The sequence below is a fragment of the Mycteria americana genome, chromosome 18, assembly GCF_035582795.1.
Source record: "Mycteria americana isolate JAX WOST 10 ecotype Jacksonville Zoo and Gardens chromosome 18, USCA_MyAme_1.0, whole genome shotgun sequence".
NCBI classification, from domain to species: Eukaryota; Metazoa; Chordata; class Aves; order Ciconiiformes; family Ciconiidae; genus Mycteria; species Mycteria americana.
In genome coordinates, this window is record NC_134382.1 from 4,817,579 (window position 1) to 4,841,540 (window position 23,962).

Here is a 23,962-nt window from a genome sequence, read left to right on the forward strand (position 1 = left end):
CCTGAGGGTTCTTGGATTCAGTAAGTTGCTTTTCCCCCCCCCCATGTCCTTTGTTGCCATCTTATATTAAAGAATATTAAGGATCAAGTTATAAAACATAATGGAACATCACTTCATTTGAACTAATGCAAAGCTGTGACAGGACTAATGTTTCAAGATTCCTGGGTTGGTGGCTTTTCCCTTACCTGTGGTTATAACCCTTGGCAAGTCGTACTCTCCTGAACTGGAGGTAGTACTTGCCATCCTCATGTGAATGACACATCAGTGCTTTTGAGTTTGAGGTTGTACTTACTTTTTAATTAAATAATATATGGTTAAGATACTTGCAATAGCCTACTGCAGGTGCTCTTAAAATAGTGAGTATATTTAAAAGCAATTGCTGCATGTTTTAATTGGTATTTAACTATAAATTAACACTTTTTAAATTTATGGGAGTAACTTGATCTCCATAATTCTTCTGGTTCATACTTAAATATTGCTAGTTTTATTGAATTCATTCTTCTGACATTCTGTTCTTATTGTGAAAAGATTCCTTAGATGAACTCTTGTGAGAATTGCTGTACTGATGCCTAGAAGCATTATAAATATTGATGCATCAAGTCATTGCTTTCATAGTATACTACTGCTGTATACCTTCCTCACAGACACAAATACAAGGGGACAATTATGTTTATGATATTTTTTAGTGACATCTGGCATTCTCACAGGAAGCCTGGTGCCTGCTTGTCTGTTAGGGAGAGCCACTTTCATGACTCAAAGCCAAGCTGCAAAAGGGAACATGACTGTTACTAACTATAAAGGAATGAATGTGATCAGGAGTAAGGACTTTAAGTTAAAAGCAAGTGTTGATATATTTAATGTTGTTCCCTGTGAATAAAAATCAAACCTGGCCAGCTGGTGAAAGCATGGAGCTGTTGTTTCCTGATGTGTTCTCATGCATAGGAAGTCTCCTGACCTTGGGCCTTGATTCTGCAAGCATGTATACCGATCATTCATTTCAGCTTTCAGAAGTATTTGCCCTAGGACAATGTGCTGTTTGACTTCTTGCAAAGCAGAAAAGATCCCATCTTCCATATAAATTCTTCTAAAAAACACATAGCTTGTGTTCAACCTACCTTTGAAGTCCTGGACTAGTAATGGGAAGCTAGATAATACAAGTCAGTGAAAGCTCAGTCACGGAACACTGCAGTAGTTTGCCTATGGAAGATAGACTAAAAATCCATGCAGAGGTCTATATTTCTAGAATGTTTGTATCATGAAGTTACAGAAGGGAGCTAAATTAAGAATTTTTCAGTATTGTATAGAATACATAAATATGACAAAGATTTTAATGAAGAAGCCATTGTTTCTTGAGGTTTGCTTGAAGCTGAAGGGAATGTTCTACACTTGAGATTTCTAGGCAGCAAGGTGGTATGAATCATCAGAATACTAAATGTATCAGTGTAGCAGCAGTTGCTGTTTCTTCATGTTGACAGAATAATGGAGGTCTTCTGATTCTTCAGAGCCCTTGCTTTCTTCAGCCATATACTGAGTATCCTGTACTCCAGCTGATGATTGGAAGGAAACTAATGTCTTCACATTTTTGCAGGTTCAGATTTAGTACAGCCCAATATTTAATGCTGAGTCTCCAGTGCTGGAAGCCCCCCAGATTATGTTTCAGTGGAGCATAGGCCATTTGGTTAGGGGTTGATTCCACCTAAGATTAATAAAACTTTCTTTAAACTAGAGGGCAGAATATAAAGGTACATTAAGACCAGAAAACATAGATAGTTGGTATATGAAGTTAAAATGGCTCTTAGTGAGGGATTCTGGAGTAGGAGCAAAACACAGTTTACTTGAGCAGAATGCAGTCTGTACAACTGGTGTTCCGTACATGATCCAGGAAAACTTGGAACTTCCCAAAAAGGTTTTCTGCTCTAATGCTATGCATTTTTTTCAAATGGAGTCTTGTTACTTCTGGCTTAACCAATATTCGGAACAGGCATAAGAACAGTTTTCTCATTCTTGTGGTATTTGCAAGTTAGCAGCAACTGAGCTGGTGCAGAAGAAACTGGTGACACCTGTGCTATTCCCAACAATGGTTGAATAATTTGTAATTCCATACGGCATGCATTTGGTCAGACATCAAGTGCATCTTAGTGTAGTTTCCAGTACAGACAAGAAATTGTTAAATCTCAAGTAACAGAAATGTCTATTCTTTTATGTTGCCACAATAAGAAAAAGCTGTAATCTTCCTGCTTTCACATGAGTTTACATGCATTTTTAGCTATTTGTACAAGTCACAGAAGCAAACAGAACAGTCAAGCATGAAACTTTGTCATAATTCCCTTTGAAAAACCAGTGGGGTGTATGGACACTTGGAAACAAAATACCTGAAGTAATCTGGCCCCCTTTAAGTACTGTAACCTAAAAGTACAGGGGCAAAAGATGGTAGTGTGAAAAGTTAAACTCTTTCTAGCCAAGACAAATGTCTTCAACTGAACTGAGTCACAGGAACCCAAAAGTGTATTAAGGTGTGTGTGAATTGTATTTCAGGGATGGAACCTCATGTGCTCATCTGTAAGAGCCTGCAGGCTTGCTTTCTTGAAAGATAACTGATTTAATATACTGGAAATTTCAGAATTGATTGGGTAAATGGCATGACTTTGTTACATGAGTAATGCTGCAGAATGCAGTGAGTTAGAGGTAAAAAATTTACTGACACTTAAATAAAGATGCCTTTAAAATAAGTTAAACTGAAGTCTGTGGCTTTAACAGTAGTGAAAACTTTGCAGCCTACTTTGAGCCCACTTTTGGGCCTTGGATTTTGTAGTTTAAAAATGCCCAATACTAACTGAGCATTAGTAAAGAACTGACTTAAGATATACACTAGGCTTAAAGTTGTTATAGATTTTTATATAGTGCATACATGACTTTGTAGAGTGGTATAATTCATTTTTCCCTTTTTTATGCACCTTTTGAGTGTAAGCAGAAATAAATCAAATGAAATTATGCTGGAGGTGACATACAAATGTATTATTCCGTGGTTTGTACTACTGTACACAAATTCTGGGATGCATATGCTCTGATACCTGAAGTTTCACTGCATGGGATTAGTACTTAAATCCAAACACATGGCAAATTTCTTAATGTTAGTTGCATCCTTGGGTGGGTGCATACATACTCTATAATTTCACTCTACATGTAACAACCTTCATTGTGTTTTATCAGAGCAGGCTCTCAAAACAAGGTATAGAAGTAAAGGTATAATTCAATTTCATTATAAATTGCCTACCTGTGGATACTGCTTGTAATGTGATAGGAATAGTTATTCAAGAGGAAAGTCATCCCTGTGGGAAAACTGTAGTTTAGAATCTTCCTTTGGTAAGGAAGACATGACTGTTCCAGGTAAAGTATTCCTAGGAGTATAAGCTCAGCAATTTGGAGACAACTGTATTTATGGACAGCAAGCTACAAACCAAAACCTTGTATCCAAATAGGCTTTAATTCTGAGATTGACAAAAAAGTCTAAATTCAGACTTCAGAAAACTAGTTTCTTTTTACAGATGGGACAAAAAAAAGCACTTGTATCTGGAAATCACAGCCTTTGGATCTAGTCTGCAGTTCTTCTCAGCATAGACCAGTCTGAAGATAAAGCTTACCACTCACTGGTCATCACAGACTGAGTGCCCCATTACATGAGCTTAAGAACGGCACTGAAAAGACTTCTAAATTATTTTTTTCTCATGTGTTTAGTTTTGATGGTAGTTTCATTTATCAGTGTCAAATGAGTCGGTCGTAGACACTGCACTGACAAGACAGGTAGCAAAATAATTTAGGAAAATTGAGGGAAGTTTAAAACATTTTATAAGTTTTTTAAAGAAAATAAAGAACAATTATTGTAAAATAAGATAATTTACATTATAATTTTTATTTCCAAAGCCCAGATTGATATAGTTCATGGCACATAAAAGAAACAGAAAAGCAAACCTAGAGAAGTTGACATGTTTAACAGCTATTGACCATATGGATTATCATGATTTTTACACCAAACACTTAAGTGCTTTAAAGCTTAGAAAACATGATGCATTGCAGCCACTTGACATACAAAGCCTTTGCTGTGAACTCTGTGCATTCAGGTACTGCTGCACTAAATATGCCATAGAAAAGCTGTAGAGTCCAAAGATGCATTATACCTCATTGACATACTCAGATCTAGTGTTGCACACGTTATCAAACAAGCCAACTATACAGTTAGAAAATGAGATAGTTATAAAGAAAAAAATTGTATACACTAATTCAGAAGCTTCTACATGTCAGCTCTAAAGCGTGCTGAGTAACTGGGTTAAAGTGACCCATCAAAATTGGGTATTTTCCAAGCACCCTTTAATTCAGGATGTATATTTCAATCCCTGCATGTCTCTGCAACAAGAGAAGACAGGAAATTCCTGGTGCAACAGTCAGATGAGCAAGCTTTCAGTTGGTAGGTCAGTTCCAGCTGGCCTACCGTATTTGCCACATAATAACATAAGTATCAAGAGCAGAAAATCTGTATCAATAGTGCAAAGATTTTTAGCTTCCCATATCTAGTATTTTCTAAATTTGTAAATAATTGCTTCTCTCTGAAGCTAATTCTTCCTTTTTGATACATCATTTGGTAGATAAACATGCCACAAGCACTTAACCAGCCAAAAACACTTAAAAGATTCTGGATATGTTTTTTAAAGAAGTGCATAAAGTGTGAAATAATCTTTGGTAGCATTTAAAAATCAAGCTAGCATATATTACCTGCAAATCACATTTCAGATGTAAATCTCATTGCTGCTGGGTTTTTTCTTACTGCATAATCTTTTTCTTTCTTCTAGTAAACTCCCGGTTAGTAAAAATCCTATGAAATGTTCCATACTCTGTAGTCTGGGGTGGGGGGTGGGGGGGAGTCCTTAGAGTTGTGTGGGATCCCCATAGATCTGGAATTCTTTGTATTTTCCATGGATCATCTTCGCACACCAATACAGGAATAGTCTTTAGTTATTTTATAATAAGAAGCACTTGTATCTTCTGGTGTAGAATGGCATGGTTGCTTGTTTCGACTATTTTTCAGGGCCTGTAAAACAAAACGCAGACATTTTGTTGTTGTTCATAGTTACCCAAATGTGTTAGTTAATGTGATCTTTTTTCCTTCCTCTCCTTGTCTTTCCTGTCACTGCTTTATTTCTCTTCCCAGTTTATATTTTGCTTTCTCCTAATGCTGGGTGAATAGTATTTGTTAAACGTAGTGTGGTTTTCTTACTACTTTGGAGTTTGTAAAGCACTTTAGATTTGCATGGCACCAACAAATCTTGTTGGTACTAAAACGGCTTCCACAAATGGCCAGAGTAATAAGAGAAAGATCACTTGTCAGTGTTCACATGTTATCCAGCACTTCCAGAAGTTGGTCCTGTAACACTACATAGTGAATTTTACCTCTGTGCAGCAGAGTAATCCAAAACCCATGCACCTGATGAATATTATAACAGCATGCATGCATCTGGCAAATTTTTCTGAAGCATGTGAGGGGGTTTAGATCACCTACATCACATTAGCTGCTCTTGCTGAACCAATAGGCACTGTATAACATGAAAATAGGTTATTTTGTCAAAATGGAAGCATTAGAAATTTCCAAAGCGATTCCTGTGACCTTGCTTAGAGGATGATGCTTGTTTGAAAAGCCTGATTAGTAATTTACTTACGAGTACCTGCCTGACATCTTCCTTACAACAGCAATTATTATTCCTGCAAGGATTCCAACTGCAACAATGATTCCAGTAATTATTCCAACCAGTGCAATTGTTTCCAGACCACCTGAAAGAGGAAATTGGGAATGTTAGCATGTTTCTCATGGGGAGCATTCATAAGGGGCTACTGATAGAACTGACACTGTTCTGCTGCATCCCACTCCTTGGGGAAAATTTCCTTTATCTTGTGAACTCTGAAGTAGGCTTGGTAAGTTCAGCAGGCCTGCAAGCCTGCAAATGTGCCTTTGGGCTGGAGGGCTCCTTATAGATGTGGCCATGGAGACAGTAATCAGGTGAACTAGAGGAGGCAGATCAGGGAGCAGGTCATTGGCTCCTCCTAAAACTTTTATTTAAGAATAGCATGGGCATAGCTAGTGGCTTCTAGAAGGGTGTTGCCTGGCAGTTAAGTTCTCCCTTGTCTTTGTAAGCAATTCTTCTGTTTAATACCTTTTTCAGTTTTTTCTGGTTCTCCACTTGGTCTGCCTGTAAAACAAGAAGGAGAATAATTACTTAATTACTCACTCTGCTTTGCACAGAGTTTTGCATCCCAATTTATAATGCTATATCCAAGGAAAAATTTTATTGACTATATCAGAATGGTTTGAGGGCTGTGTAATAGGTTGTTCTTTTGATAGGAAGTAAGCAAATGAAAAGCTTGAGAGAATGAGTGCAAAGAGAAAGAAATTAAAATCTAAGGGACCGATTGTGATCTAATATATATTAGTGAAACTTAAGTGTGATCATGTTAAGATCAATAAGGATATACCTGGTATAAAATAATTATAATTAAGACAGAAATCAGATTTTAATTGTCTGAGACTGATTTATGCTGATAAAATTTTGCCTTGCTCTCAGTGTATTTGCTGAACTATTCTTTGTCTATTTATAATGGCTTTTTGTCTGTTTAAAAGTTCCTCAAGTTCCTTAAATAGTTTTTTTGTGTATAGAAGATCGTACAAAATCTGCTTAGTACACTTCTCTAATTCTGGAATTTAATTTGTAGCTGAGTCCCCATCAAAAACAGATGAAACACAAACGCTACTTTTAATTCATTAGAAGTATGTCATCCCAAATCTTTAGCATATCCTTTAGGAAAAGTCTGAAAATTCTATCTAAAATTCAAATATGCTGAACACTGTGTCTGTTATTTAATGGTAAGCCAAGACAAGAGGTCTACACTCTGAGAGAAGCAGGCTGGCAAAGGAGATAAAAGCATGTACAATTTTTAAACAAACGTGTCATATTTATCAAGGGATATGAAATGGCTGTAGAACATGGAAGCTGCAAAAAGAAGCTAGCCAAAGAAAGAGAAGTGTTTGCTCATAGCTGTTGCCTAGAGGTAATTGGCTTAGGCTACTTAGGGGAGAAGTAGTAAATAATATACATACTACAGGACTTTGTAGAAATACAACTGTCACCAGATTTGATTTGGCTATCTGTTTCAAAGCAAAGCCTATATGCTAAAAACAAACTGACTTGAAATGTGATTGACAGACTGCCATTCATGTGAATTAAGTTTATCACTAATGTATTCTGATAGGTGAATCGGACATGCTTGTGAGCCTCACAGACTTCTAATATTTGTGATCTGATTTTTGAGTTTGTGCTTGAGGTAAAGGGCACTCTGAGCATCTGTTGGCAATGGCTACTGCTGTTCACATAAATTGGAGAAACCATTCTTCATTTATTTAGGCACTGTGCTAAATTTGCATTTAGTTATCAAAAAGTCAGTCTGGAAACAAAAAGACCTCTTTTCTCATAACAGCTCATCTGACCATTTTAAAGTGAGATTCGTTGAACTTACGACCAGTCATTGATACTGTTACAGGACTGGAATATCAGAGCAGAAGCTATGATGCTTGTGCTCTCTTGCTTTTCACAGGTATGCACAAGAGTGAACCACTAAGAACAATCCTGGTCCAAAAGAGGCTATATAGAGCATGCACCCATTTATTTGTGCCCATACATTCTTCTGTACACACCCAGACACAAAAGCATAGGTACTCAGCAAGCTGTCTGGAAGACAGCTAAGCAGGCACAAGGTAAACAGGTCAGAATGCACTTTATCAATGTTTTGCACCAATCTGTTGCTTATTGACTACTGTATGGACGTGGGTGCAATTTGCTTTGTATGTGCACCATGGTAATTTGTGTGTCTCCAGGGAAGCTAAGGCAGACAACTCAGCAAAAATCGAGAGGGCAGCCAGGTTGTAACAGTTATGTTTTCTGCATTTGAAGATCTTTGAGTTGGTCCAAAAAAATTTTTTTTTTTCTGGGGAGCTGTCTGATTTTTATACCAATCGCCTGAAAAGAAAGTGAAGGCTTTGGAGAGTTATTGCCTGCCTTGGGGTAGAACTGGCAGTGCACTGGTGAACAAAATGGTATAGCTACTTGTTCCTTTTGTCAGCACACATCTGTTATGAAGTTATGATGCTGAGTGATTATTGAGGACTAATTTTAAGAAATCTTACTTTTCCCTTTCAAAAATCAGCAATGCTACCTTTGAGAGCACCTTAAACTTGGTATTTGAATTTTCCAGATATTGTTTAGTAGGTGGCAGTAGAACTTTGATATAATAAAATAGAAATGAAAAATTTTTTTTTACCATCAACATTTTCTGGGTTAGCTTCATAACCAGTAGAATTATTGCTGTCTTCAGGTGGGGCAAATGCACTTTCTGTGGTCATCAGTTGTCCAAACTGCAAGAGATTTGTTACATTGTGTAGTCTTGTGGGCAACTACAAGAATTGGGGGGGAAAAAGAGGGAGAAGAAAACCTCAGTACATTCAGTCTATGTGTATGAAATAAGCATTTAAATTTCTTGGTCTGTCAGGTGCCCTGTGGATGCTTTTTTTAGCCATCACCTGTCATCTTTGACTTGTGTACAGTGACCAAAAAAAACCCCACCCAAGTAAGCTGATTTGTCTTCCCTGCCTAGAGGCTTTCTAAATCGGATGACCTCTCAGCAGGATTACAAAAGGTGTAGGAGAGGACTGCGAAATATTGCAGACCTGCCTTTTTTGTTGGTTTTTTTAACACTGGTTTGTCAGTTTAGTTTCAGTGAAGCTAATGGAGAGATATGGAATTAGAAGAGGCAAATGGCAGTGAATAAGCAGGTTATGAATGCTTTTCGCAGTACGGAACTGCCAAGAAAATGTTTTCTATTGTCACCTACAACCTGATTGCTTGCAAAGCAAAGGCGTTGGCATGAGATCTTTTTAATGTTAAGACTCAAGGTTTTTCTTTATAATTTATAATGATTATTCAAAATCTAAGCCACAAGACAATACCAGGAATATGAAATCAGGGTAACTTAAAGGAACCTTTATTTAGAATGATACTCACCAGGGTATCTTCAAATTCTGTGTTATTTCTGTCTCCGAAATCAATTGTTGCACTTTCTTCTCCTTCTAGAACTGAGCTTGCTGAATAAAATTTCAGAAAATTAGTTAGGATTTTACTTGGTAGTCACATGTTCTGGCTACTTTGACATCTAAATTTTATTAAACATGAGATCTATGTAGTGTTCAGTCTCCCTGCCCCCTGCGCATTTAGGTTTGCAAAAGTCTTTGGATTAACTTTGAATTCTGCTATACTCCTGTACAAAGCTGGAGGACAAAGAGCTTAAGTACACATCACTTAATCCTGGCAAAACCTTGAAACATATTGATTACTAAACACTTTGTTCAAGAAAAGATTTTTTTTTTTTTAAGAAAATATTTCCCCCCTTCGCCCCCGCCCCCATGTGGATGTGACTACTCCAGATTTCAAGTTAAGCATTAGCTTATGTATTTGGATAAATTACTTCAAGCATCTTCCGTTTTCTAAAACAAGAAGAGCCTTCTCCCATCTTTCAGCTCAGTCCCAGCTGCAACCTTTATTTTTAGAACTATCATTAATGTTTATGGGTGTAGCTATAGTTTAGAAAATATTCCTATGCAAATCTATTCAGAGATTTTTCTAAAGTTGCAAACCCTGCTTGCCATAATTTGAGTTTTTAGGTAACAATGTGAGGTCTCTAGTTTTATTCTAGACCTATATAAGTCATCTGTGCTCTTTGGTATAACAGACACTTAGATTTTTGGCCCACACAATGCTTTTTCTTTACAAATACAGTCAAACTTCATCAGTAGGAAAAATGAGATGGAACAAGGTAGAACACAAAAGATATGGATATGTGAAGATAACTGGCAGTATCAAGAAAATGTCGAAAACATAGGTTTCATTTGATTACGTTTCATGCTGATTCATAAAACTATGACCATACACAGTATGATGTTAATGTAATGTGATATCTCTTGGGAGTTTCTAATTCACCATGATTATAAAGCTAGGTGAGGCTGCTTGTTATGCTGTTGCCTGGGGCATAAGAGTTCTGCTAATTCCAAATACCAGTGTTTAAATTTAAGCAGAGAGCTAATAATAGACATCGTCCTGAGCAAAAACTCGGGCAAAAAAGTAAAATTTCTAGAAAATTCTTTTCTGGATTCAAATTTTGCATCTAACTTCTATTTATTTCAGCGATCAGAGCAAAAGTTTGTCCAAACATTTTGAAATCCAGTTTATATTTTGCCAGTGTAATACTGAGTTATTGCAAGGAAATATTGCAATGATAACTGTAGGTTATGTGAATGAGAGCCATGTTCATGCTCTTCAAAAAGCAGAGAATCTCTAGGAGGGTTGGAGAAAACCCTGGATGCTCACACATCATTTGCCTATGATGTATGTAAGGTAAAACTGTCAGCTGCTAATAGGTTAATAATGAACAAAGAATACATAATCCTTTTTTCCTTTCCAAGGTAGTTTGATACGTCTGTAATTTGGTAAATAGTAAGTGGTAGATTGGTAGTGCTGTGTAGTGATCTCTTTGGGGAGGATGACAGATTCACATGAGTTATTTAAAAACAGGGATTTACTGTACCACTCGAATATTTTCTGTAAGAGAAATATTCATGACTGGTTTGTTTTATTAAATCTTAACACTGTTTCTACTAATTTCACCTGTGTTTGTTTAGTGACCTAAAAACATTCTTCTCTTCTGCATTTGAAGTTAGACTATTTCTGAATTGTTAGACTAGTTCCAAATAGTTAGACTATTTCTTATGAAAGACTTTAATACTCGTAAATGCACCCTGTGCACCATACAAATGTGTCCTATATGATATAGAGGCAAGTAAACAGAATTTTGTTCTCTGACTGAAATTAGAAAGAATGGGCATTTTGCTCAGTATCAGTCAAAATTGAAAAAAGGGTAGAATCACTTTGCATCAGCTGCACATATATCACTTGGAAATTATTTTTCTTTAATTGTGAGTTCCATTTAACTTTTGTTCATTTTTAACTGCCCATTTTAAAATAAAAATGGTATTTCAAATGAACAAGCCAATGCTTAATTTTGAAATGAGTTTAAAAAATGCACCAGCACTTTAAAGGAAACTTTTCATACAGAGGATGAATGATTTGACACTGGAAAAAAATAATCTCTGTTTTTGCTTGAAACTCTTGTCTGAATTCTACTGGAAACTTGCAAATATTTTTCCTTGTTCCCAAACCTCCTTTTTGAATCAAACTAAAAATTTTTTATCCATCTCTAGCAATGCAAGACTGAGAGCTTTGTCCTATTGCCAAGAGACTAAACACTGATCTAAACTTAGATTTCTTATTCCATGTTTACTCAAGTAAATAGGATTTTATATTTTTATACCTTTATAAGCCTGAATACAGATACACTTTCTATTTAAGAGCCAAAAGGGTGTGCAAGTAGTACTTTAGGCACTAACAGATGAAGAAATTATATTAATGTTATGCCAACATGAGGCCTAATATAGTGAGTGGCTAATAAAGCCAGGCAGTCTCCCAAAAATCACTTTATAATCCATGGAAAGACTAGAACAGACCAGGGTAAATCATATTTCTAAATTGGATGGTAAAAATAATGTTTTGGTCATTTTTGATTGAAATAACCCAGGTGAGCAGCCTTGAAAATTTTCTGTTGAGATAGCATAAAGGGGACTTGACTTCTAGGTGTGTTCATGTAGCCACCTTCTAAATATCAGGGCATTTTAAGATATGGCACTACTTTATAATACTTATTTTTTGTTTACAAAGTAATGTATCTGAAGTACAATATTTGGATTATGCTATGTAAATCTTAAGTGTAAAGAAAGAATAGCAATAGAGCTCAACAACATGAACTGTGTATGGATCAGTTTACATTGTAATCCCAGTTGGAACTGAAAAAACATCCTTTATTCACTAGATGCAAAATAAGCCCAGATGGAGAAAACCAGTTACCAGAGAAAGACCCCAAGTAGGAAGTGAAGTAAGTTTTATGTTAACAACAAGCAGCTTATTCAGAGAAGCTGCTTATACTTGCTTGGTGTGACAGTAGCTTTCAGCCCTGAAGAGTTACCTGATAGTGAAGGCAGGAAAGGAAACAGTGTCACAGAACAAAGGTGTGGAGAATTAGTCAATGTCACAAAGAAACATGAGATAATTATTCTTTGTGTGATAAAGTTATTGCAGATTCTTGGCAATGAGTGACATGTAGAAAATCTACTTCAGTGCATTTGCCCTCAGTGTACAGTGATTGACAAAAGGAGGTGGCCCAGATTAATCTTGCCTAATTTTAGGTTCTTAATAAAGGTGCCTAAATAAGGTGTCTGCTTGCCCTTATCTTCTTTTATAGTCTGTAGGGAAAGATAAATACTTCCAGAAGGTAGTTCAGCTCGCCTGAGATCTGGGTCATCCTTGGAAGTGCTGCCTTTCCTTAACTGTAAAGGGAAATTAGAGTAATATGGCTCCCCTATTAACTTCCTAAAGCTCACAGATCAAACTGATTTCTATCAATGTGAAGGTTTTGTCCCAGCCCTGTCCAATCTGCATAATACTGCATTCAAGCTGAGGTCCTGTGTTTGCTGGAGAATGGTCCCTGGACTATATTTCCAGGTTTGTCTTTCTGGAAAGACAGCAGAGGTGGTCTGAGTGGTAGTTAAGCAGACACTACTGAATTATTACCAAAAGGAAAAGTGGGAGGTAATTCGTTATCAATGTACTGCATTTGTAGGAAGGAACATTTGATACTAGATGACTCTCTGTCAGAGAAAGTAATAAAGTAAAAAATATTTAAATGAAATTGAGAGAAACTACTGGATGTGAAACTTCTTTCCCTCTACCCAAGTACAAGGCGGATATGCCACTGACATCAAAGAGAATGTAAATGGGATGTAAGTGTGTATGTGCTTTAGTCATTTGTTGGTTTCCTCTGATGTGGGCCAAATGTAGCAAGAGCCATAGGGTTAAGTAGTGCTTCTGCATATGTTCTTAATATTATCTTAGAGGAGGCTGTAAATAAAAACAGTGCCTCACAGTGCTATGATTGTCTCCAGCTAGCACTACGGCCTCTTCTGTTTGCAGCTATACATAGGTGCAGATGTGAATTAATCATTGCATCTCTTTCTGCCAGACTTCCAGCTGGGTGCGTTTCAGTTCAAAGTCCCCAGCTGCTATCAGGCTGAAACTTCTCACACTGGGAGAAAATGTGATGTCTTTAAAAGTTTAATACTGCTTTGAAAACATCCCATGGTTAAGCATCCCATGACCCACTTTGGGGAAGATGAGCTCACTACGCATTGTTATGTGTGGAGTGACGGTTTACTAGAAAAACCTCTTAGGGTTGCTTTCAAAGCGCAGTGGTTGTGTTGGAAAGGAGAGTGAGTTGTAAAACTGTTGTTCATTAGCATTTCTTTCAGGTATCTCCAAAACCAACAAAGATACTTTTGAAGATGAAAAATGTTGCAGGAACTTGTTTCTTTCCCAGCAGTCTGAAGAAACCCAGACACTAGTGGGTAAAGGCAGTTGTAAGCCTGTATTTTAGCTTAGTCCTTGAAATAGGAAGCCCTCAAAGTAGAATGAGTTTCCATCTCTGCGATAAAAGACCAGTAGGTAAAAATAGCTAACCTTAAAGGATTCCCTCTAGCAAGAACTGAAATAATCATTGCCCCTCTGCTCCTATTTTAAAAAAAAAAAAAGCAGCTTCAGTTATAAATAACAGCTAAAAATTAACTGTCAAACAAAAGCTTTGATCTTAAAATTCAAGTTTATTTTTGTCTGTGTCTTATCGATATCATATTTTATGCTATCCAGCTGTGCTAGATAGGTGCTTTGTGGAATGCTTCTCTAGAAAAGCAAGGGAAAGAATTTAGTGGGATGGGTCACTTGGGAGATACCACTCTTCTGTTTAAGGTATTACTGAGCTAACTATCTGGAGTTGACTGTTTTTCAGTATCTGCTTCCTGAACTGTTACAGACCAAGTGGTGGTGTTTGAAGAGCTGTGTATATATGTGTGTGTTAGCCATCCTGTTTTGGCCATATTTTACTCAGCATTTATGTCCTGTTACAGGAATTCCCTTTCTGAGGAAGCATTCTCCACTCACAGACCTTAACTTGGTTGTGAGCAAAGTCAGTCTTAAAGTCAGTATCTCATTATTGGAATCTTGTTCAGTTGTAGTTCAGTGGAAACTTTTATTCATGGTGGTGGAAGTTTAACAAAAATGTATGATTTGATAAACTATCTGCCTTTTGAATATGTAGTGTCTCAGCAGCAGCTCTGTAGTTTTCAAATACAATTTTGTCTGTTATTTGGCTTCATCCTCAATTTAAATGTATTCCAGAGTCAGGTCCAAAACCTACCTCATCAGCTTATTTTTCTCTGAAAGTAGTTTTCCATTATTTTTCTGTAATTGCTTAAGCAATTTATTTTTAAAAAGCATATAGGTGTCTCTTTTTTGTTGTCGTTGTTAAATGGTTCAACACTGCCAAATCCAGGCTACAAAATTTTTTGGACTTTGAAAATAAGAGGTTTTGAAGAATATAATATAGTGGATTCTGGGTTTTGCCTTCTGGATTTGGAGCCTTTTGACAGTTTAAATTTTCAGACTTTAGAAAGGCAAGGAAGTTTCTTAATGAGAACTGAAATTCTCATTTGTATCTGTGGCTCCTGCAAAATTAATGACATCTGCAGCATCCTTTGCCTGTTTGGGGCCACAGCATTGGCATTTTTCTCTTTTTCTGTTAATTCTTTCTGGAAGTTGGAGTAATATATCATGCCATGATAAAGAAATGCCCTGGCATATGTTTAAGTGTCTAGACTTCTTGTTGTTCTGGAGAAAGTATATACTGTCTGTCTAAAGCCTGAAGTGCTTAATGCAGTTTCCATATACAGAAACTGACAGCTTTGCTTTATATAATGAAGGAAGCTGGATGACAAAATACCATGAACATTGGAAAGTATCTGCCAGTTGAAAAATGGTCATGATGCACAAGGAAGGATTTAGCTCAGCCTTATTTAGAGTATGACTGACTTTGTTCAGGTATTCCATGTAGCTCATGATGACAATGTTTTGCTGAATTGTCAGAACAGTTTCCTTTGGTCACCACACCCTACTACAGATGGTTTCTATTGCTGTGGGCTGGCTTAGCCAAAGGAACAAAGCCAGAGTTTAAATCTACAGTGCCAAGTGGCAAAGAACTATTCAGCTGCTTCTGAAGTAAATCACATGTCTTCTGAGTGTTAAATATTCTACATTGCCCATATATAGGATACCCACAGAAAAGCAAAACAAAATATATTTTAACTGGGCAGATATAGAGAAAAATAACTGCTTTTCGAGTGCTTGCTATATGTATATGACCCACAACCAAAATTATGAAACAAAGCCACAAGAGGAAAAGGTGGTAACTTACTAAGCTTTCTCTTATGCATGATAAAATTTGCCACAGAGCTGTGGGCATTAAGAAGGAAGAGATTATTTAACTCCATTATGGGATATTCCTTTAAAATATTCCTTGCAGAACTAGAGATGAGTCTTCTAAGGCTTATGCTTTTAATAATGTTGCTGTGTCAATCTCTGATTTTTTTTTTTTTCTCATAAGTACACTGACCTCAGAGTTACTATCCCATGAATGTGGGATAAAACCACTTATTGATACTTGCTGCCCCATGACCCTGTGGCAATTGTTTGAAGTCTTACTAGCAATTTCTTTGTTTTCTCTGAACAGTAAGGGTTTGATTGGGGCAACAAGATTGGAGTTGTGATCAAGGTGTAAGTCTGTTTTGCATCATTCTGTAAGTGGCACTGAAAACTGCAGCATTACAATACTATGTTTATCACTGCATGGCTGACAAGAAATGAGTGTTGGAGAAAAGGATGAAACTTCGGGTAATGGATCAGCAAATCTTACAGGGTGTGCAGCAGAAAGCAGACAATCTGTGTACAAATATTGAGCTGTGTAAATGCAGATGAAAGGAATTAAGAAATGACCTCTAATACAGTAATAAAGTAATCTTTTTCCCTGAATCACTTCCTTCCCAAAACTGAGGCTGTAGCCATATGCCCTTCCACAGCTGCCTTGATGAAGGTTACTAACCCTTTGTATCTGCCAGCAGAACTGTTTGCACAATCATTTCGTAACTCATTTGTTTGAAATATGCATGCTGAACACAAACTGGAAACTGGTTAGGCTTTAATTTTGTTCACACAATGATTTTTGGCTAGCTGCTTTATTGCCACACAGCAAGCAAGATCTGTTCAAATATATTTAGTCTGACTTTCATACTAACTAATAACTTACTAGCTAATATTTGGGTGGGTTTCATAGTCATAACGTTTTAATATGCATTTGGAATTAAGGTTGTCACCTTTACAGATTTAGCAGCAGCTCATAGACTACTCAAGCCCTCCTAAGAGACTACGCATTTGCCTGAAATGGTTACACAGGGGAACTGTGCCCTCACAAAGGATTATTCTGATGCAATTTATGCTGGATGTTATAGTGTTTGTAATCAACAAATACAAAGATGGAAAAACACGAAGTCATAAAGCAACATGAGAATGTACACAGCATCACAGTTTCTGTTTCCTTTGAGAGTCTTTGGCAAGGCTTCTGAGACAGTGAGTTGGAAATAATAGTAAATGTCTTATTTTTCTCATTTGTTTCTCTTTAGAACATCCCAGCATACCTATACTACCTATCCCAGCATACCTATCCTACATCTTTTTCTGAAATGCTGTATAGCAAGTTGTGTACCACACGGCTACATGAGCTTCTGCAGCATTATTTCAAACTGAGGTTATGGTCTATGTGCACACACAAATCAGAGGAGGCCCTTTTAGAGGCTGCCTGTCTGCAGCATGGATCTGGGATGCAGTGAATAGTAGGACCTGGCAGCATTTGGGTTCCATCCTGTAGTACTTGACCGCATCCAGACAAAAAGCAAACAAACCAACAAAACAAATGTGCAACTGAGACAGACCGTATGTTAGAGCTGGGCAAACAGTAGTCATTTATGTGGTATGTATGTATGGCTTGCCTCAAACTACACAAGGAGGAAACACTGCATGCTTTTGTCAGAGCCCAACAGCCTGCATGCTGTGGGCTATCCTTCCTTTACTGTTTATCTATTAAAATGCTCTTTTTATCTCTCTAGGTTTTCAGCTGCTTATTTTTGCAGATGACTTACAAGTACTAGATCTGGGGTAAATGCATGGGTTCGGTGGAAACTGTTGAATTAGAGGAGCTGAGAATCTGGCCTCTCTGTTTCCAGTTTTCACTGTGCAGCCTGAGTTAATGAAAGGTCCACTTGTGAGCTTTTAAATATGACTAATTCCTTTGCTTGTAAAGCAACGCAGATTCAAAAACTAACTTTTGAGATACAGATGGGCAAGCCTCTCCACTTCCTCAATGAAGAGGAGAAAGCAAATTTTATGTCTGTTCACTGCAAAATACAGACTCATTAATTTGCAAACCCACGAATTGAGATCCAATAAGATGTCCTTCTCCTTTTTGTGATAATGAAGTTTAGGGTATGGGACATGTAAAGCTAGATTGATATCATGCTAATGTAGTTTACAAGAGGCATATATGAGGACGCATGTGCAAGTGCGCTCATCATTCATGATGCAGCCAGATGCAGGGTGAAAGGTTTTTTCATGCTTATTTAGCAGAAAACTGGCTCCCTTTTGGAGTCATGTGTGACTGTTCATTTTATTTACTACCAGCAGTTACAGAATTTGATTTTTCAGAAGAGTTTAGAGTTGCATGACTTTATTGTTTAGTTTTGCCACTGAACTGGCAACCAAGTTTGGGTAAATCAAGATACTTTTGAAAAAACCCTTTCTTGTGATTTTTGTCAATTCTGTTCTTTATGATTTTGAAAAACATAGAAAAGGTTTTAGTCTTTCATGGTTGACTGTAAACTTCAATTTCCTTTCTTATCATATAAACACTTTTCATCTGAATTATCCTGTCCATGTGCTTACTTTTAGTCCAAAACAAATGTGAAGTAACATGACCTAGTATAAACCTGTTTAATTTTGAGACTTGCGTAAGGAGTTATAATCTAGTAATTCCTTCTAGGTGAGATCAGGCATGTGGACAGTTGATACAGCTCAAGTGACATGTAGTAACTTGTTTAACAATCATGTTAATTTTTGTTCATGTTATGTGACAGCCAATAGAGTAATCTCCTTCTCTGCAATGATACTTGCATCAAGGGAAAGGTTTCAAATTAGGAAATGTGTTGCCTCTGTAAAGCACTCATTTGAATGCTTGTGCTTTTAATTGTTTGATTAATGCTGTGCCCAGAAAAATTTTAGGCCAGCTTCCATTTCAACTCCTTTGGTCTGATCCTGTGTGCTAAGATTTGCCTGAGTTTGTATATGCTGAACAGGGTCACAGAAGGGCAAATATCTATCTGCTAATCACTCAATAGGAAATGCTTTAGTCTAAAAATTCTTCAGCTTGTATAGTGCTCAGTCCTGTCCTTGGTTGTAAGAAAGACAAAATACTTGGCTGTTTCAATCAAGATTTAAACCATCAATAGATAATACAAACAGAGCATGTGTGAATGTGTTTCAAGTAGACAGTGATCTAAGATTTGTTACTAGGTTTTCTTTCTGTATTTTTGCTAATTTCTGCCATTAATTTTATTTGGAAGTTCACATATGAAGAGTGAAACTAATTAATAGGTTAATTATCTTCTCCTCTTCCACATCAGTATTGTATTTTACGCTTTTACAGCTTTGTCTTTCTTTATGTGACCCAATTAAAGCAGCTTTTATAATTTCTTTTGGAAACCACGTTGCTGACTGGGACAAAAAATTCCTGTCAAGAGTAGCACAAATCAAGGAAATTTTAACTGAAATCTTCATTCATTTTTAACTTCCTGGTGTTAGATTTAATTTGCATGTTCTCTATGAACAAAGAATGTTTAAGCATTTCTGACTTCTCCCTTAAGATTCATAGGTTTTCACTGAAATGTTGTTCAGAGGTTGGCTGATAGTCCTGTTATTGGGTCAGTGGTAACTGCTATTTTTCAGTCATGTTTCTGGTTCACAGTTGTCCACTTTTTCCATAAACTTGCAGCAACTCAAAGACAGCAGATGCTACTGAAACTACTGAAATTGTGGATCACTACCTGGAAGGGGAAAAATGCTATGCTTACAGCAAGGATCAACAGCTGAATTAAATTTTATTTAGCAATTCAAGGAGGAATTTGGAACCAAAAATAATCCTTTTGGAAATATGCTTCCTGATCGAAACAAACCTGCTTTTCTTGATTCAGTCTCAGTCCAGAAAATGGAGGGCCCAAATATAACAAAAGGGTAGCTACAGATTTATTTATGGCCTGATCAGGGTTAAGAGGTATCAGAATCTGATAAGGAGACTTTCTTTCTCTAAAACTCTCAGGCCAAATTGTCTACCCCAGAGGCTCAGGTATCTGAATATACCCACTCCACTTAGTACTATACAAGTCAAAAAAATTCTCCATCTTCACTGTCAGTGCAGTCACAAATTGCTGAAAGTGGCATTGTCATTTTAAGTCTATTCTAACTTGTAATTGCTGATGGTTATTAGTAAACAGCGGTGATGCAAGTCTCAAATATTTAGCACATGTTTATTTTATATCTGGAGTCTCTTTTCCTGGTGTATCCTTTGGAAGGTATCCTAAATGATTGGCGCCATGTGAAGAAAAAGTCATAAAACCTAAACAGACACAGAAAGCCTTAAATACTGTAAACGATATTCTAGATCCAGCTGTGGAGTTCAATGCAAACTATACTGGTAATAAAACAGAGGTAGAATCTTGCAAGCAGGAAGTACTTTGACATTTTTTGGGCTAGTAGGGTTTCAACCTGGTCGTTGCTGGACTCCTTCTCTGAGTTGAGAGGAAAATACGCTCAAAAATTCCCCAAAAGTCTTAAGATGAAAGACTGTTTTTCCTGTAAGTCTGGTATCCTAGAAACTGCTTAAGGCAATTCTATAAAATGGTGGTGGGTTTTGCCTCATTTTTAATGGCTTTAAAATTTGGTACATTTTAATATTGAAGCTTTTTAAGCATAAGCTAGCTGGGTGAGCCATAAGTGCTTATCTCGGAGGAAGCCTAGAAAGCAATATTTGGGACTTGCCTAATATCTGTGGATTTTAGATTTTCTGTGAAACTGAAGCATAACTCCAAACTTTCAGCCTCTTATTCTGACATGCAGAACAACAGGAATTCCCATTAGAAGTTTCAAGCCAACACCACACATAACTGTATATTGATATAGCTCTGTTATTTCCAGCGGAATGATTTTGACTGTCACCAGGCCAAAATCAGGACATATGTTTTGGTTAGGGTCCCCAGTTGCAAGTCAGACAAGTAGATTTATGCTTTGGAAGACCAGTGGCTTGAGTTTCAGGTTATTGTTCTCAGAGCATGTACTTGGAACATGTTCTGTAGCAATGGTAGCTGTATTTCACCACTGCAGACATACTTGCTGTTTGCACATACATCATACATTAGGCACATTGCCTGATGGCCAGTTCATTCATAATGAGTCAGATACTATGCAGAAAGGCTGAATTTGAATGTGATGTTCCTGGAATCAAGTACTGCTCAGGGTAATTCTGATCTAGTGTTAATAAATCACTTGTCTCCTTTAGCTGTAAAAAGACTTAAACATCTGTTTTACCTAAAGGTGTATATTGTATCTTTCTTACAAAATTCAAAAGAAATAGTTTGCCAAATAAACTCTTTCTGAGTAGATACATAACAGTCTTCAAATCTGTCTTGGGTAATAATTCTTCCTGGTTTAGTTTCCCTCCCTTGTATACATTGCTTATGGCTAAGTTAATATTAGCAAAACCCTGCATAAGGCTCAAATTCTAAGCTGTTGTAATGCCTCTAAGTATAGAAGCTAAACTCTTGAATGGAAAGGTTTGTAAGTTACTTTCATAGTTTCACCACCTAAATGTCAGTTACAACTAAATTATTGCTTGCAGTCTCCTTTGCGTATATTACAGTGAAGCTGCAGACCTTTCCAAGGGCTGTTGATGTAATGCCTTCCCTCACTGCTTGTACCGTTCTCCTTCCCTTAAACACGCACAGAAAATTCTCTTCTCATAGAGCATAACTCAGCCCATCTGAAAACTTTTGATGGGTTTCTTTCCTCATTAAAGCCATAGTAGATGCCCAGTAGTAGCTTAAGAATTCAAAATAAAGTTTTATAACAGGACAGAGCAACTATATTGCCTATGAGTAAGCACACACAAACTCTTAAATTACAGGAAATGACTGGAAATAATTTTAACCAAAGTTTCTTCTTACCTTCTTCAGCAAGTGCTATGAAAGGCAGGCTCCCTAGAATGAAGATGAAGAATTGAATTTTAAACATCTTTGATCTGCTTAGAGAATAGCTTTCCAATCCTGAGACCAGATGGATTCAAATTCTGAGTAATTTTTTTAGAGGCAGGGGAGAATTGAGATCACAAAAAGAAATCGCTGCAAAAAATACTTTGGTATTCCAAATATTCTTTTAACTGCTGTAGTCTAAAGGGGGAAGGTTTTCCCAGATGATAACTATACAGCTAAAGAAAACTGAGTGAAGTCGGCATTATTTTCTTTAGCCGAGGGGTGGGAGCATGCCTAAGGTGGTCCTCAAAGAAGAGCCAGGCCCGCCCTCTGCACTCTGTTTGGTCAGTACTAAAATTATGATCTCAGCCCAGGTTTAAAGTTACAGGAGCTGTTGTGGCTTTCAGAAGACTTTTATTTAGCAAAGGGGGAAAGGGTATTTAGCAGAGCGAGGTGTTCAGGGAGTTCCCTCCCTTCTGCAAACTGTCCTTAAAAAATATTTAAGGAACAACACTAAGGACATTTTTCCTGTTATTTCCAGCAGTGAACTGATGTGTTTTTCATTTCAAAGTGAGCCCCCATGTTTATCTGAGTGAGTGTGGTAGTGAATGTGCATTTAGGGATACTGAAATAGTTTTAGGACAGGTTATTTAATTCTGCAGTAAATACTGTCTGAATTTTTCCACATGTCTGTCTCAGCTTGTGTCCTCAAGTGACATCCTAGCCATACTCTAGCATTTACCTCTGCCCACAGGCTTGCTGGCCTCAGCGTGCTAATATCACCCGATAGACAGAGATGATTTTTCCTTTTTGTATGTAACTATTAGTCATGAAGCTGTACAATGGTCTGTACAAGACTAGTTACTTTTTTCTTGTATATGTTTCTGCACATCAGCATTGCATGGCATGTATGCAAGACTAGATTAACACTCTACCAACTGGGGCTGAAGCAGGACTTGAGGTGCAATGATTTATATTAATCCTTTTCTGAATCTTCCCTTGTCTTGGGCAAGTAATAATCTACTGATTTATGTCCATTTAGGAATGTGGTGAGTTTTAATCAGTGCTCACATGTGAACTAACTGTACCAGTGTGCCACATAGCTGAGTGGAGAAAGTATGTGACCTTCTCCCTCAGTTTCTGTGCCTTGAAGTCTTGCGGTGCTAGGATGTCAGACTGAAGCATAGCAGCAGAAGCACAGATTTTTTTTTTTCCTTTCTACTGACAGTTGTGGAGGAGGTAACCTCTGCAGAAGAGTGGGGCAGGCTTGTGGGAGAGGTTTTATCTTTTTTTGAAACAAAAAAAAACAACAAAAAACCCCCTAAAACATGGCTAGGTTGTTTTGCTCAGTGAATGTGAGTCAGAGCTGTCATTAAGACCCCGCTACCCTTTGCGCTATAAAGGAGCAAAGCAAGTCTAAAGGTAAGCAGTGATGCAGTGATGTAGAGGGGGCTGCAGATGGGAAGTGCAACACCTTCCATAGGGCTTTTCTTTACTTCAGAAAGTGATAGGTGCCAAAGGAATTTGTTAGCTATAGATATAAATTATGGTGCTATAACTGTGTTCTTTGTATTGAAGATCACTAGGAGAGTGGGATGAAAACAGTCAATGCAAAGAAACCACCGGCAATATTGGCTTATTGTCTTTAGAAAAACAGTAAAATAAATATTCCTATATACTAACTTTCAGCATGTCTTGAATCTTAAAATCTGAGAATAATTATTCCTTGATAATGCTGCTTCAAATTTATTTAAAAGAATGTTTGCTTATTGGGAAATGCCACTCATGAAACTGAAATTTGCTGGGGGAGTATGTCAGGTTTAATGAAACTTATTTTGAAAAATTGACACAAATAATTTTTTACCTTATCAGAATGGAACATTTGGAATTCTCCGTGTATTTTCAGAACAAAATGAATGTAGTACACTATGAAAGACAAACTGGAACAAACAGTGACTTTTTAATGTTAACAAATTTTCATCAGGAATAAAAAGAAGGTATTTTTAGGATTTCATTCCATTTTCTGCAAAGGTATTCTGAAGACCTTTCATTTTTATGATTATTCATATCCACAAATTTGTCTCAGGTTTAGGAATAAGACTTTCTAAAGGAGGATAAGCTATTTGCTGAATTAAATAATTTCTTCCTTTAAACTGTAGTCTATTCTGGGTATAGAACTAGAGCTCTTGATCTTTCAGGAATTGGAGATGTCCAAGTTCCAGTGGCCACTTAAACACTTTTTAACATTTTTATTATTCTTCCCAATAAGGAATAGTTTCTCCTATACCAGCCTATTTCTCCTGCTCCAGCCTGTTCCTCAAAGAAAAACTCTTTAGATAAATTTATTGAACTATGAAGAATTTAATAAAATCAGATGCTATCATGGTATCAAAGTGCAACAAAGGGAAAGAAATTTGCCTACAGATGCAAAACAAATTAGTGAAAAAGCTAGGAATGTCTTACTAATTGTTATCTTGGGAGGAAATTGTTTCCTTAAGGACAACCATGACAGCAACTTGCCTTCTAGTGACAACA

The 23,962-nt window shown here is 37.0% G+C and overlaps 1 protein-coding gene across 6 annotated transcripts; it reads right to left on the reverse strand.

The window, feature by feature from the left end:
- Window positions 1–38: 38 nt before the first annotated feature.
- Window positions 39–21,723, reverse strand: PDPN (podoplanin). 6 transcript variants are annotated; one of them, XM_075520307.1, is made up of 6 exons: window positions 21,404–21,721; window positions 9,099–9,178; window positions 8,359–8,491; window positions 6,201–6,236; window positions 5,719–5,820; window positions 39–5,083 (listed from the first exon to the last, which is right to left on the reverse strand). In XM_075520307.1, the coding sequence occupies exons 1-6, from the start codon at window positions 21,468–21,470 to the stop codon at window positions 5,070–5,072; spliced, it is 432 nt and encodes a 143-aa protein (XP_075376422.1). In that variant the 5' UTR covers window positions 21,471–21,721; the 3' UTR covers window positions 39–5,069. The 6 variants fall into 6 exon arrangements, with proteins under 6 accessions (XP_075376422.1, XP_075376424.1, XP_075376421.1 ...); XM_075520309.1 differs by having other exon boundaries at window positions 5,709–5,820; window positions 8,359–8,452; window positions 21,404–21,720; XM_075520306.1 differs by having other exon boundaries at window positions 5,709–5,820; window positions 21,404–21,720.
- Window positions 21,724–23,962: the final 2,239 nt, after the last annotated feature.

Coding starts and splice junctions, on each gene's coding strand:
- PDPN (XM_075520306.1), bottom strand. CDS start 21,470: ATGTTTAAAATTCAATTCTTCATCTTCATTCTAGGGAGCCTGCCTTTC. Junction 8,492..9,098: donor CAGAATTTGAAGATACCCTG/GTGAGTATCATT, acceptor CAATTCTTGTAG/TTGCCCACAAGACTACACAA. Junction 6,237..8,358: donor TAACCCAGAAAATGTTGATG/GTAAAAAAAAAT, acceptor CTTGTTTTACAG/GCAGACCAAGTGGAGAACCA.